This window comes from Trifolium pratense, linkage group LG2 (genome assembly GCF_020283565.1).
Source record: "Trifolium pratense cultivar HEN17-A07 linkage group LG2, ARS_RC_1.1, whole genome shotgun sequence".
Lineage (NCBI taxonomy): Eukaryota > Viridiplantae > Streptophyta > Magnoliopsida > Fabales > Fabaceae > Trifolium > Trifolium pratense.
This window is the reverse complement of record NC_060060.1, coordinates 27,438,405-27,455,095: the sequence shown is the minus strand read 5'-3', so window position 1 is coordinate 27,455,095 and position 16,691 is coordinate 27,438,405. Positions and strand designations below refer to the sequence as shown.

General features: G+C 30.9%; 1 protein-coding gene and 1 long non-coding RNA gene across 3 annotated transcripts; both read right to left on the bottom strand.

Annotated features, from left to right (window-relative positions):
* Positions 1-4,969: 4,969 nt before the first annotated feature.
* LOC123903734 lies at positions 4,970-8,571 on the bottom strand. 2 transcript variants are annotated; one of them, XR_006808171.1, is made up of 5 exons: positions 8,340-8,571; positions 6,313-6,422; positions 5,577-5,703; positions 5,391-5,457; positions 4,970-5,113 (listed from the first exon to the last, which is right to left on the bottom strand). It is a non-coding gene; the product is annotated as an uncharacterized LOC123903734 (long non-coding RNA). The 2 variants fall into 2 exon arrangements; XR_006808172.1 differs by lacking the exons at positions 4,970-5,113; positions 5,391-5,457; positions 5,577-5,703 and adding an exon at positions 6,137-6,221.
* A 2,575-nt stretch (positions 8,572-11,146) lies between these two features.
* LOC123908368 (selenoprotein K) lies at positions 11,147-15,229 on the bottom strand. Its single transcript, XM_045958990.1, has 4 exons — positions 15,086-15,229; positions 11,734-11,837; positions 11,475-11,643; positions 11,147-11,369 (listed from the first exon to the last, which is right to left on the bottom strand). The coding sequence occupies exons 1-4, from the start codon at positions 15,102-15,104 to the stop codon at positions 11,335-11,337; spliced, it is 327 nt and encodes a 108-aa protein (XP_045814946.1). The 5' UTR covers positions 15,105-15,229; the 3' UTR covers positions 11,147-11,334.
* Positions 15,230-16,691: the final 1,462 nt, after the last annotated feature.

Genomic DNA, 16,691 nt, shown 5'->3' with positions numbered 1-16,691 from the left:
CAGCAGGATAAAAGTTATACTCAGTTATCATATCATGTGTTTGGTGCACACAGGATAACAAATATGATAACTATTATATTTTGTTTTTAATAGCTGATAATAATATGATAAGATATATAACATATTTAAATGACAAAATTACTCTTGAAAAACAATTTTTATTTTTTTAAAAAATTATTTTGTAATACTTTGAATTTTATAAATAAAAAATATAAATAAGTAATCAAATAACTTTATATAATTTCAAATAAAAATCATGAGAAAATAATCAAGTTTAATTTCAAATAAAATTACTATTGCAAAAGAATTATATTTAATTTTTTTAAAAAATTTAAATTAATATCCCTATTTGTCAATTTTTTAATAATCATTTAACTTTAAAATATTGTAATTTTAGTAAAATTTTGATTTTTTAGAATATATAAATTACAAAATTATCTCTGTGAGAAAATCACATATATATTTAAAAAGTAATTATTTTATTATTTATATTTTATTAATTTTATTTTATGTATTTTAAAATATATTTCAAAAAATAAATTAGTAATTTTTTTTCCTTATCCTATGCTGCTGGTAACCCAACTCAAATTCAGGATAAAAATTATAACTAGAGAGACATGATATGATAAGCTTCAGGATTAACTTATCATATCATGTTGTATCACCAAACACTAGATTGCGGCAGAATATGATACAGTTATCCTATCTGTCTCTTATCCTGTGCACCAAACGGGCTCTGAGTGTCGGCCAAAATTTCACATAGTTATTTTTTTTTTTACAATGTTGACAATGAGAATCGAACCTATGAACTCATGCATACCATTCAAATCCATTACCGCTAGACCAAATTTAGTGGCTTAAATTTCACATAGTTATTTAGTTGTATCATGTTTATCATAGTATATTCTACGTTTAAAAATAAATAAATTATATATGTGTCAAACGTTTAAGTAAAATTAAAGTTGCGTAAAAAAAAAAAAAAGTAAAATTAAAGTTCCACAAAATAAGAATGGTGTGGATTGAACACACAACCCACTGACTCCGGAACTTGCAATATACCACTGCGGCAAAGGGGCTGTTTATTGTTTACTTTAGTTGTTTAATATATATACCGTATACCGTGCGTCAAAAACAAAACCAGAAAAGTCATCTTCAACCTCCAACGGGTCACTTTGACCCGAATTCTGACCCGTACATGTAGATTCTAACTCGCACACGTTTCAGACCAATTTTAACATAAAAACCACAATCCAGAAACATCATACAAATGATTTCTAATATTTTTTTAATTTAAATTTTGATAAAAAAGTGTTAAATTAAAATACTAAAATCAAGATCTAACAAAATATGAACAAGTATAAATATCCAGATTTGCTGAAGAACTACTCAAATTTGTTGAAGAAATACCTGAATTTGATAAATTAAACCATTGTTACAGATTGAATATGTATAAGAACAAGGAGAGACGATTAGTGAAAAAAAGAAGTAAAAAGAGATTTTTTTTGTTTAATCCATAACAGGCATACGTGCGTATAGTGGAAGAAGATGGAAAGTTAGAAAATCTTGAATTGAAATATGGGTGAATTTCCAATTGTTAAAAGTTGTATTGCCATAATTGAAAAATAACAACATTTTAATGATAACATAAATGACATTTTGATGCACCACTAAATTTAAGACACATAGGATGGGCTGGTTGACCCAATTTTAAGTAATGGGTAGCCAAGTCGTCACCTTCTTTTTTATCTTTTTAAGTTCCCAAAGTCTGACCAAATTCAAAATTCAAAATTTGGTTCCCTCTCTTTCATTTATCATCCTCACATATTTTTCATCTCACATTTCATTCATTTTTCTCTTTCTCTCACTTTTCATATTTGTATTATTTCTCTCTATTTTTTTTTAATATACATTTTTGAATAAATCTCATCTTCATCTTCTATGTCTAATTAGTGAAGTTTTTTTTTCTTCAGAAAACTTGAACAATCAAACAAGGAAACACGTAAGTAATATATAAGAAAACAAAGGGAAGAATTTAATTTTGGTAACTTCTTCATTATCTTCTCATCTTCAACTTAAATTTTCTAACCATTCAACATTTTTTTTTATGTCCTTATCTTTGCAACAACCTAGAAGGACATACGTAACTAAGTAATGAAAGATTGAATTTGATAAGTTCAGATTCCAAAAAAAAAATGCAAAGCAACTATCATATATTTTGAAAATTTTAATCATATGAAGATGATGACTATCTCCTTCATTTTATCTACAACAAACTTTCTTTTTCAGCTTCTTTGAAATCAAAAAACTTTTACTAATTTCCACTAAAAACTAATTTCAACTTTGAGACTACTTAAAACAATTTACAGTTACTTTTTCAAAGATTCAAGTAACATATACCATTATATATAAAAGTTATTCATGATTAAAAGAAATTTATTTTTCCATCCGTTTTTTTGATCCAGAATAAAGATAAAGTGCTCTATTTTTTCTATCTTCCATCAACTTATTTTCTTCACAAAGTTTTGATAATTTACAAATTTTTTTTACAGAAAAATTGATGCAAGATGAGAATTGAAAGAGTTGAAGAGAATGAGATGTGAGGAAATAGAGACAAAAAATATAAAAAATTAGTTTCTGCATACAAATTGAAAGTTTATATACATGTGAAAGAATATGAACAGATCTATAACAGCTACAAGAAGAAAAATTTAAGTTTCTAAATCCAAACTTAGATCATGAATAACCAATGGGTCTCTTCTTTTTACTTCAACAAAGAAAATAAACGACATGTAATATCATCATATGTGAGACAAATTTTTACTAATAAAAATTTCAAAAAATTATTTTAGACGAGGTAAATTCTAACTGATATATAAATATGGTTTATGTAATTGTTTTTTTCAATTTAAATATTTATAATTGCAACAAATTTTAATTACCAATTTAGTCTATTTAACGTGCCATATATCTTTAAATTGTTTAAACTAATTGGATGACCGACATAAATTTACTATTTAAAAACCCTTTGATATATCTTACAATAATGATAATAATTTGTTAAATATTTAGGATTACAACCGATGATAACACACCAAGGAACAACACTTTTGAATGTTTTATGTTTTATGGCCAAAAAATAGTCAGTTCATTCGGTTAATTAAACCTACTAGATTTCAACTTCAATACACAATTCATATGAACGAATTTAACATGACATTTTTAACTTATGTGGATAATGTGGACACAGATTAGGTAGTTGATGTCATAAACATTGTTTGAAATGAAATGCCTATTTTAATGCAATCTTTTATTTTTTTTTTAAATTCTATTAATAGTAAAAGATAAAAAATGTGTTAAATAGAAGTTTTTTTTTTTTGTTGCTCAAACTAAAGACGGTTTTAAAGAGAGAAAAAATGGTTGAATTGTTAGTTAGTGAAAATAGTTTGTCTAAAAATAGAAAAGGAAAATTGAAAGGAGGAGACCGTGGAAAAAGAAAAATAAACAGAGAATGTACGTGCAGCGCAACCATGAGAAAGAAGAAGAAATATTTGCACTACAAGAAAATACGGGATTTGCTACGACGGTCTTTGTAGCTAATTCGTAGCTAATCTCTAGTAAAACAGAGTTAGCTACAGATTTGTTGTGAATTAGCAACCGTAGCATGGATTGGGTGGCAAATCACCTATCAAAAAATTTCCTAGCTAATTTGCAACTTATATATAGAATATCCTAGCTAGTTCCCAATTAATGCCTAGTTAAATAATGTTCAAACGTTTATGTTTCCTAACTAAATCGCTAGGATATTTCACAACGATTTCGCAATAAATCTCTAGCTACACATTCCTAGCGATTTCGCAGCCAAATCCAAGCTTTTAAAAAATATATATAATTATAAAATGCTGATTATGAATTCATGCCCAAAATTCAAGCTAATTATAAATTATTTATCATCTATTAAAAAATCGAAATAAGCCTAATTAAATCAACATGATTTACAACTACAAGACTAAATTTTACGCATCACAAAGTAACTAAACACATGTTAGCATTATATAAGTAATCAAGTATATCTTCCAACTTTGTCAAAACTAAAAAACCTAAAGAAAATGAAGACATAATATTCTCACTTTTACAAATGAAATCAAAGTACAAAAACCTTTAAAAGCTTTTATTAGCAAAACTGTACCTAGAACCATAGCTCCATCATTTGGTCTTTCATATCCCCCTCCTTCCTTTAAGATCTTCTTAAGGACCTTCCTATCCTTAGTAATGTCAGATACAATCCTCCACGAGACTAACCCAAGATCCATTGGAGCGAAGCATTGGGAGGCACAACACCATCATCTCCTGATGAAGGTTTTCCACTCTCACCAAATGCATCTGCAGAACTAAATAACTCAATAAACTACTTATACAAGCAAAACATGTATCAACATAATAATTATAATAATAATAACAAAATTTTGACTTACATTTTGACATATACATGATTAGTTAATCATCCGATATCCGAACACAACTGCTATATACTGGACAAAATTCAAAGGTACTAGTTGGTGAGGCACTAGTAGGATCATCAAAAATAAAAAATAGAATAGCTTCATCAAAGATTCGAAAACAAAACAAAGCAGTCATCTTGCCCTGCCACAATTGTATAGCAGAGGAAATTAATTCCAGGATAGAATATCAACCTTACGCAGAGAAAACACAAGGCAACGGCCTAAAATAACCCCATTCTGCCAACAAATTAGAAGCCTCACTTTCTAAACCCTCTCCAAAAGTTTCAGAAGTATTCACTTTGGTCATTCATTAATGTGGTTACAAAACTCACAAAAGTTCAGTCCCACATGGCAGCACATATGCAAGAAAAAACTCAGTCATCAATTTGAGGAAACTATTTGAGTCAAGTCTAGATTTACAAAATTGAGAACCTATTCAATTATGAGTACCAAAATATATCCCTGACTGCAGTAATAAAATATTCACCTGGTATAACTGCAGGAATTTCCCCCTCTCCAAGTACAACATCACAACCGTTTAACTCATCCAGCGGTTAAAATTCAGTCTCTCACGGGTGAGACATATAAGTGGCTCTGTCACGCTAGAATCCGCCCTACATTATCGGCATAACAAGGACTAATTATTATACACTTTATGATGATATAAGCACATTTGTACGACAAATGAAGACTAAGGTCAGACAATTGCATGTGTATAACAATTATTGTAGACTATATGATCTTTTAAGTATATTTGTACGACAAATGCAGACTAGACAAGTGCATTTGTAAGACAATTAAAGCTCAAATAAATTTCGAATAATTCATCAATACCATAAATTACCTATAAGATTACACTTCTATGTATAATTCATCAATACCATAAATTACCTTGAAGAATAATTTTGTAGTGATAAGACAGCAGGTGGAAATTTACCGACAAATTTTACTCGATCACCTGAATTTTACATAAACATCATATAATTGAAGCCTTCAAAATGTCAACTGGCATCAATATTAGAACAAGACATTAGGAATCGTAGATAGATGCTTATCTATTAGGACACAACAACATACCTTTTTTAAGAGCAGCGGTTTTTGATGATGCAGTAGAAACCTCTTGTTTCAGCATAGCCTGCGAACTTAAGCTTTTGATGAAGATGCAACAACTAAATTCAACGACTAGTGAACCTGATAATGCTTACTGTTCAAGTAATAACATGCAAATAATCAATGCTTAGTGAGTGTATCATTATGCAAAAAATCAGCATTAAGGTTTCAAATTAATTGCACACTCACATTTCAAATGACAGTTTGACATGAGATACAATCCAAAAAAGAGCAGCAAAGTTCATTCTAAAATAAACATGATAAGACAATGCAAAGTTCTGACACAAGACGTGCAGCAAAAATGGGAACATGTCGTGGAGATGGAACTTAGCATTTCTATGGTATTTATAATAACAAGAAACAGTACATGGAACTTTATCTCTATTATCTTGTACTAATGTAGATTAATTGACATTCATTCTTTGTATTATTTCCCTTTCACACATTTGGTTAAAGCATCGACTAAATATGGCTAATAAAAGGAAGGGTCATGCAACAAGAGTAAAAATTTCGTCCAACTAATATACCTAAGGAAGACTGAGGTGGATTGCGACTTTTCCCTCGACCACGTCTAATCAGACATAGTAATGACATCAACTACCGTTTATGTTTCTGAAAAATCAGTTAGTTTTGATGTGCAAAGATAATATATTGAGACAAGTCCATGTGCAGAAAGACACAAATAGAGAGGGAGAAAACGAACCGGAAGCCCAACTGCAACACTCAGAAGGGAGATTTTGTTAACACCAGCTCTAAGCTTCACCCTTTCACTAAAAGTTAGTTTGGGGAAATCCACGCTTCCATATACGGTTCCTGATCAAAAGAGGATAGATAATAGGCTCAATGTATTAAAGATGAAGTTGAATGGAAAATTAACTAATAGATCATGTCTTGATATATTCGTCCAATTGAAAACTACTTAAAGCATGAATAAAATTTTAAGGACATAATATGATGATAAGGCTACTAATGAGACTATACAATTTTTAAATTGTATATTCCCTAAACTATGCATTTCAGTTGCTTCCAATAGAGGAATATAAGAATAGTTGCTTCCAATAGCTTCATCAACATAGTTGCATACAATATGCAAAGATGATCATATCACAAATCACCTACTAGATATGTCACTTATAGAATCAATCCAATAAGTATGATCTAATTCTATATTATACATTAAAATGAATTTGGTGAACAAATTTAGTAACCTGAATTCAATTTGTGCAAAACCTAAATAGAGAAATGGAAACAAAAATTGCCGTAAAATGTGTTCAATTGAAGGATTTTTCTCAGTAAGTCTCCTGTAATGTAATAACATGCAAATAATCAATGCTTATTGAGTTGATGATTATGCAATTAAACATACATGAAGTAGGAACCCTAATTTTCCGATTATGCAGTAGTGATTTCTAATTTAGACGAATGAGATTATGTGATTCATAGCGTTCAAATCAAGTCCAGAACTCAATTAGAGTGTTGAAACGCTAACGAAGAATAACAACCGCATAAATCTGATAAGTGCTCAAAAACAATGATTTTACCTATATAGTTTAAGCACTTATTGACTTGTTTTATAAGTCATTTTAGATAAAAACCCCAATTATTTGTAAATAATAGTTTTTACTAGCAAATTAGTATTTTAACTATTTTAACCATTTTGTATCACTTTTGTAGATTTATATCAGCTTAATGGAAAAAGAAGTACAAAGCTTAGATGTTATGAGATGTTAAACCACTAAGCAAGGTTTTGATTGGACCACAAGTATTGGAGTTGGAAGAAACTTGGCTTTATAGCAAGTAGAGAGTTACACCGCCTCATGGCAGTTTCCAATGTTTACTTTTTTATTACTTAATCCCAAAGACTTCTAGCTGCTTAAGTGAAAGTTTTTAAAGCTATAAAAGGAGCCATCAGCCACTCCTTAATTACATTCTTACACGCCCAAACTAAAGAAACAGGGAGGACTGAAGCAGGGAAGAAACAAGAGCAAGGCAAAGGTGGGATGCACGCCAATCGATCGAGAAATCGACACCGGTGTTATTATTTCATTTCTTTTCTTCTCACTTGTGTAAAGCTATCATGGTAATGAGTAGCTAAAGACACTTTTGTTGGGATTAGGTGTAAATTACTCTATTAGTATGTATTTCTATTGATCATGGTTTTATATATGGTTTTAGTTGTCTCTCAATATTGATGTTATCTTTGTTTTCGTTGTTTTAATCTTTGATTTGAATTGTTATAGACATATGCCTTTTGAATCTAAGAACTAGGATAATATCTATTGAACTCTAAATTCTAGACATAGATTTAGGTTTAATATTCACTTAGAGTATCGAATCTTAATGTTATTGTATTGATTGACGATCCGAGACATCGGAGGTTAATAGATGCAATAGATATCTCGGCGTTATCTGGACACGGAAACGTTCGACGAGCGATACGTGATAATATTGATAGATGACTAGAACTTGTGTAACTGATTAGGGGAATATGTATGAATGAGTGATTGAAATCTAATCCCATCAATTTAATCTCTCTGTCAAATTAATCATCTTTACTACTTTCATGTATTCGCAACTTTCGTAATCAACCATCTTTGAAATCCTTTACTTGAAATTATATTAATTGTTGAACGGCATCGATATCGCATCAGTCCCTGTGGAGACGATAAAAACATACTTACTTTTGTACTTTCAACAAAATCTAAATTAGAGTGTTGAAATTTAACTTACGCCAAATCGGAGAAGAATCGAGCACTACAACATCAAATTTCAACGAAGAATAACAATCACGAGGAAGGAGGAATGCGGCGAAGAGGATCGAAGGAGATTGAGATCGGAGCAAGATCGAAGGGAGAGTGAGATCGGAGCAGAATCGCGAACAGAGCAAGATCGGAGTGAGAGCGAAAGCGAGAGAGAGCAATCAGTGACGCGATATTGATGATAACGGTGTGTGGTGTTTGAGATATTTCCTTACGTCAAAAAAATGAAAAAGAAAAAGAAAATAGTAGTAATAACAATACTTGCCGTCAAAAAATAAAAAAATAATATAAAAAGTAATATAAACATAATTTCTGTCAAATGGTTGTTAATATGCTTGAAATTAACTAGTAACATGTTTCGTAGCAAATATATGGTAGCAAATCGCGTTTTTTCTTGTAGTGTTGGTTAAACAAGTGTTTCTCTAAGCAAGGTTGTCAGAACTGGACCGGTCATCGAATCGGCGAGCTTACCGGTTCAAGGTTCAATTGGTCGGACCGGGTTCAATCGGGATCGAACCGTTTTTAACTAAATATATATTTTAATTAATATATAAATAAAAATATATGAATAATTGCTCAATATTTCACACATTAAAAAGATAAAATTTCACAAGTCAAAATAAAATAAAATTTATAATTCAAACCAAATGAAAAATAGATGAAAAACAAAAATCTTTCCTATTCCTACGATGTCGTTGTTTTGTTTCAGTTTTTTTTTAAAGAAAAAAGTTAAAACGACGTCCTTTTGCCCTGTTTATTTTTTAAAAAAATAAAAAAAAAATTGCAAAACCGCTTGAACCGCCCGGCCGGTTCGCCGGTTCGTCCCGGTTCGACCCCGGTTCAAGTGTTTTTTTGCCGATCGATTTCCTATCCATTTTTTGCTCAAAACCGAACCGTTTTCATGACCGGTTCACGGACCGGCCGGTCCGGTCCGGTTTTGATAACCTTGTCTCTAAGTGATAGTTAGGGTGCACAACTTGAGTGTCCTTTTAGAGCAATGCTACCGATGCTCTTCTCAATATACTTTTATTGGTTGAAATTCAAATGAATCATACTAAATTATATAGGTCTCACACAAATTTAGTGGAATTCATTTGAAATTCAACCAACTAAACAGAGAGTGCTGAAAAAAGTATGTTAAGAGGTGTGTTGCTAACATAATTTATGCTTTTATATGACAAGCAGTCTAATAACTAGAATTTTACGTTTTATTAATTAATAGCTTAAAACTCTCTTTAGGTTGATTTAATTTAGTATATACTCTATCCGTACCACAATATATGTCGTTTTGGCACTTTTACACATATTAAGAAAGTTAATTAATGTTGTATGGAAAAGAGAGATTATGAGTTGATTTACAAAATTGTCCTTCATTTATGGTATGGAAAAAATAAATTGAACAATTGAAAGAAGAGAGAGTAATAAATAGTTAAGGGTATAATAGAAAAAAGGAAAATGCTAACTAGTGCCTCTGGGGCACTGGTTAAGGAGCTAAATAAGGTATGCATGTATTGGAAATTGTGTAATCTACTTTTTATAAGTATAAAAAATGTTTTTTTCAATGCAAAAATTACTCCTTTTAGTATCCTTAACTAGTGCCCGGGGGCACTGGTTAGCATGACCTTAGAAAAAATAACATTAAATGTTTCATTGGTAATATAAAGCGACATATATTGTGGTGCAAATTTTTTCCCCAAAATGACATATATTGTGGTACGGAAGGAGTATCTAATAAGATTTATCTAGTTTGGTCCTATATTTTTTTCTAACATTGAAGTGATTTTTCACTTTAAAATTTTCGTGTTTGGTATTTATTTTGTGTCATTGTTATATTGTTATTCTGTAATTGAATTTTTTTTTTCTATTTAATTGGACAGATGTGGAAAAATTAATTTCGCGTTAAAGAGACTCTTAAGTGGATTAAAAAAACTTCCATAAATAAATTTGTAGTGGTAAATAATGAATTAGTTCAGATGATAAGAGTTTGACCCCGTAAAGGTAAACTATCATTTTGATTCTTGAAAGCATAAGTGGTTGTCACATTGATCTTTGAATATATTAAAATTGCAAATGCATACTTAATATCTCATTTGATAATAATTTTATGAACTCAATTAACTAATAAAAAAAATATTTGAGACTGAATTAACCACATAAACACATATTCAAGAACCAAAATGACTAATAAAAAAAAATTGTAAACATATTTATAATTTTGATACATTCGATTTGCGAGTACATTGTAATAAAATAAATTCATTTTTGTTAGTTTAACCTAATCGGTAGGCACATCATATTTTATATGCAAGAGTCAGGATTCGAACTTCGGGCAGTTCACTTGTTCACCTTAATGGGAAAATTTTTAGCTACTGGACTATCCAACCAAAAAAATATAAAAAAAATCATGCTCTTAGAACAAAAAAAGATAAATAAATAAATTTATGCTAAACAAAACTCGGAAGTATTGCTCATACATTAATGTTGCTCATGAGAATCAAATTAATTTTATACCCTTTTATATTTAATAAAAATACATTTAATTTTCATAAGTAGTGTAGCAATATTTAATATCAACTTTTGTTTTTAGTGATAACAATATTTAGTCTATGTTATTTTAAGAATAAACTTTTAAAATAAACACATTAAATGCGTCTCATTGTCTCAACAAATTTAGTTTTTTTCTTTTGGAGTAATATATACCAACAAATATTACTTTTTGTTTTAACAAAACAAATATTTGTATCCACATCAATTACAGTATTTATATTAAAAAAGCCATTTACTAAATATTTGTATGATTTTTAATCAAAATACCAGTGCGAGACACGGATTATTATCCAAGTTTTTTGCTATTTAAACCTATGTGCACACATAGCTTGGAAGTCATATTGCTATAGGCATATTACATCAGTCAGAAAACAAGATACAAACTGTGACAAATATAGACAAATGGGATCTCTAACACATCAACCACAGCATGAGCCACATGCAGGAAGTGAACCTGAAAATTCAATAGGGATAAAACATATTAGTATATGAAAACTAGAAAAGTAAAATCAACATCTAAATAACACAGATCAAAGCAATGAAGAAAATAAAAACTCACTATGGTCACGCCCTCTAATACTATCTAGCCCACGAACATTATCAATGCCCCCACGAGGAGGGCCCCGAGGACCGCCACCAGATGGTCCCCCACCACCACCACCACCGCCGCCGCCGCCATACCATTTCTTACCAGCAGAACCTTTCTTGTAGTCATCTGACTTTTCCATCTAAATTTTTATGAAAACATCAAATGAGTACATCAATTTGGTAACAAAAGAACTATCACAAAATCCATAATAGGGAAACAGATTAAATACCGAGAACATCGTAGCAAAAAACACGCCTATGAAGTTCACAATGGCCCAGAAAAAATCAGTGATTGTCTTGATCCGCCATAAAGACCGCTTTGATTTGACAGCACCTGCACACAGAAACTCACATAATCATTTTGTGATTTTCATTTTAAGAAAGAAATAAGGCATATACAAGGTTTATTTTGAATTCAATTCACAAGCTGAAAAACTACGGTACATGTAATAGAAGTACAATGTAATATTCTAGAAATCAAGTTCTAAACCACAACAGCATAGCTAGTAGTACTGTTGCTCTGAAGTTTCAATCAATAATGATATCTAATAATGCAATGGGATAGATAACATAACAATATCAGGCTAAACATTGTGTGTGTGTGTGTGTGTGTGTGAAAAGTCAGGTTTTCAATGTTACATTGTTATTTAGAACACTAAAAAAGGCACACAAAAAATCAGATTAGCAGAAATGATAAGCATAAACGATTTAATATGTCAGATCAGCAGACTAAATAAGCACTCAGAAAACCAGGTCAGCAGCCTTCACTAGCAAACAGTGAGAAAATGTGAGAAAAAAAGGGGGAGGTAAAAGCGAAAAAGAAGCAGCACATACTCTAAACCTAAATCTACATTCTACATTACTATATAAAGGTTATTTAATAAATGATAACACATTTTGCTTTTCCCAAAATCCTAATACTTGATTGATTAATTTAACCAAATTAAAAAGAAGAGTTATATCATTTTCCTTTTTAAATGAGTAGAATATACAATGTGTTAGAATAAAGAATAAAAGCGAGTGAGACTGTTAGAGTAGTTGGGATTAGTTAGGGTATCTGTTTAGTAGGAGATATCATATATAAATATTAAATAGCATAAAAGAACAGAAGAAAGAATAATGTACATTTGAAAGTTGTATGTAAAGGTAGTAATCCATTTTGAAAGGCCAATTCATACAAGAGATCTCTCTCCTAATATGCCTATAGCTAGCTACTGGGAGATTCAGTCGAAGTAAAAATTTGATCAGTTGACAGTAATGAGTCAGCAGAGGTAAGATCAAACACAAAAGGGGGATATGATAGTCATGTTTTGGTTCACAATGGGAAGCAAAAGTAGACAGACAAATTTATAGTATGTATCAAAGAACAGTGCCCATACAGTTGCAGATGAAGCTGCACAGTTGGATATTTCTGTCAAATGGGTCTCATGACTGACATAATGGATCAGGCCCACAGATTAATCTTATTTAAATCTGCCCACTGAAGATAAATATTGATCAAATGGACCAAGCCCATCGCTATAGGCAAACATACTGTAATTCTGAAATAGAAGATGACCACTATTTCCTTTCTCAGGCCTGTGCTAGTCGAGTTGTCTCGGTAAATTTTACAGAAGCTGGCTACATTCAAACTGGAGGACAAGGTTGTTTTTGAGCTTTGAATGGGGTGGTATTGTTGGATAAAGAATGAAGAAGAAATAGGGTTGTTAGGATTAGTTATAGTTATAGGGAATGCCGTGTATAAAGAGGAGAAACAAAGATGAAGGAGAGAATCATGAACATTTGATAGTTGTACACTAAATAAGTGATTTTTGTGATGGGGAGATCTCCTACTCACAATCATTCATTTAATAAAATTATGCTTTTCTTATGATTCTTTCTATCAATTTTCATTTTCTCTCTGTGTTCCCAAGTCCTAACAGTATCATTATTTGCAGAGGAGATGTAACATCAAAGACAATCAATGATATCAATACAACAAAGCTCTTAATCCGCTAGTACATCTATTAAGTGTGTTCCCATTAATAGATAATAATGACCTGCACACCAAAGAGAGGCCACAAAGCCCACCATGTTCGATATTGTTATCGAATTTAAGAACATAGAAAAATGCTTGAAGGTAAGCCGGTTAAGAAAAAATAGACAACCAGACACATTTTAGCCTTCCCCTCCTCGGAATTTCCCTGATACTAATCAAGATAAATTGACCAAATAATTTAAAGGGCACACCCTTGTTTCACTAATAACACCAAATAACTGCCTCAAAGTTGGAATCCACTATTTTGTCTTCCTTATGACAACCACCTTCCCCGACAAATACTACCCAAGTGTTTTTTGTCTTCCTTATGACAACCCCTTCCCCGACAAATACTACCCAAGTGTTACTGTCAAATCATGGAAAACAACAAAACTATTAACCTCAAAAAGAGATGTCACAGTTTAAGCATCTCCAAAATTCCCAGTATACCCAATAAAAGTGGAAACACAACACAACCTTTTAAGTTAAAATTGAAAACCCTAGCGGTAGAGTTGAACTCCACAATATCTACAGAGATAAGCCTAGTGTACTCCTATTTAACTAATCTGTTTCACTTTCAGTGTTTTTAATTGCATACGATTATTAACCACTGGCTATGCATTGTGATTGTGCATCTTTACTCTAATTAACAATTCTATAAGGAAATAAGTCGAGTCCACGACAGTCTTAAAACAAAACTAGATATCATAGGTGATTATGTTTCTCACAATTTTATTCACAAAGACCCAAAATAAGAGGATCTATTAAAAGGATTGATTCAAGATAAAAACATATTTTAATTTCATTGACCATGATGTTCCTATGCACATAAGATGAATCTAAAATCAGCAAAGTTTGAGAATAAATAATAATAATGCAAGTTTGCAAGCACTTGTTGAAACATTGATGCAATTTTGCCCAATGACCTCAACATCGAAAACTGGAAAACCAATGATGACCTATGAAACACAACACTGACAGACATCAGACATGACGCAGACACTATCAACACCGATGATAATTTGCAAAAATGTCATAATTCAATCTAATTATGTGTCGACAGGTGTCTGACACTAGGGCAACACACTTAATCCAAATAGTTTGTCCCTTATACGGGACAACGTTTTGTCCACTTCAGAGGTGATGGAAATATTATATAGAAATTAAGATAAATTTCATAAAATTATTGAAAATTATTAACAAAATTTGAAGAAAGATTTATCAGGATGATGATCCTCGAGCTGTAAGATTGTCAGCAACAATAAAAAAAATTCGGAATTCCAAAAATTAATTAATTATTTAAGAGCTCATTTTGAATATGAAATTCACGAAAATAGAATTAAAAAAAAGGATTGAATCCAAAAACACCAGATCAGAGATTCTACATAAACTAAGGTACAACCGCAGAATCAAACCTAAATCACACTAAAGTAGAATCGCAGAATCAAACCTAAATCAAACTAAGGTAGAACCGCAGAATCAAAACCTAAATAAAAACAGTAATAATACAAAAAGATTAGAAGAGAAAAATGAAATGGTTGAGAAGATGATGATGATGATGATACCTCGTTCAATGTAAGCCATGGAAGAAGGAAATTGCTTCAATTGAATTGAAAAAGGGGAAATTGATGATATCGCTGTCTGTCTATATTACGCGGTTATAGACCAGACGAGAAAGAGAGACTCCGAGTAAATTCCAAATCCATGCCCTCCACGTCAACTTGTACAGGTGTCGTATTCTAAATGAATGATATATGCCAACGTGGCATTTCCAAAATTGTTGGGCTGAAACTTTTGCGTATTTAAATTACACTATCCTCCCCTATTATCTTAAAACATACACTTTTTTTCTCTCTTATGTAAATTATAATCACACCCGCCTCGCTTGAAAAGAAGCTTGAATTTCATTGTTCTCCCCTCTTATATTAAAACATACATTTCTCTCATTTAATAAAACTCATTTTAATGTAATCAAACTTGTAATGCATATAATTTAATTATTATTTTTTGCTCACATCATTAAAATATAATGTTAAATGTTGTTAAACCACTAGGTCTGGTCTAGTGGTGAGGGATTTAGGTAGCATGCATGAGGTCCTGGGTTCGATCATCTGCTCCATTGTAAAAAAAATGTTAAATGTTGTTATATATTATGAAACTGTATAAAATAAAGGCAAATGCTAAATAGTGCCCCAGAGGTATTGGTTAAGAATTTAAATTTAGAAGGTTTTTCTTGAGTATTGTGTAGTCAACACAAGAAAAGTCTAAATTTTGATTGTTTCGATACATAACTTTTCCTTTATTTCTTTTTTTAGCTCCTTAACTAGTGCTCCGGGGGCACTAGTTAGCAAGACCCTAAAATAAAATACAAATATCAGATAAATTACTAAAGTCAATTAAAAAACAATTTTATATCAAAATATACGATTTAGTCCATTTTAACGTAAATAAATAATTTTGTGGTAATAATTCATTCCAAGCCACTATTTTATGTCAAAAACTTTAATTCATCATTTTAAGAAATTAATTTTCTTTTCTTTAATTTTTTTTTATTATTTTAGAATATAAAATTTAATATAAGAGCGGAGGGGAATGAAATTCACACTTCTTTCAAGGGAAGGAAGTGTGATTATAATTTGTATATGGATGGAGGAAAGTGTATATTTTAACATAACAGGGGAGAGTAGTGTAATTTAAGCATCTTTCGATGGAGGGGAGTGAGATTATAATTTGCATAAGAGGGGAGGGGAGTGTATATTTTAACATAAGAGAGGATGATAGTGTAATTTAGACATCTCTAAAGGGAGTGAGTTGTAATTTACTCTTATTATTTGAATAATTTGGTTTAAAATTGTACGATAAAATTGAGATAATTTTTGCAAGATATATGTTTAAGGATGTCAAGGGATAGAGCGAGATGAAGAGTATTTGTTCGCTTCCCGTTCTACACTATTAGGATATTCTTATTTCATCTTCATCTTTGCGACTATATAAGGACCCTATAAATTATTAAAATAAAAAAAATCTATAAATTTAAAAATATGGATATATTAATTTATCTTAGGTTTCTCATAGATTTCATCGACTGAAGGTAATTCTAATGAAAGTGTGATGGACACGAAATATGTTAGGATTTTACAGTATAGTGAGGTCCCCCATGGTAGATGATCA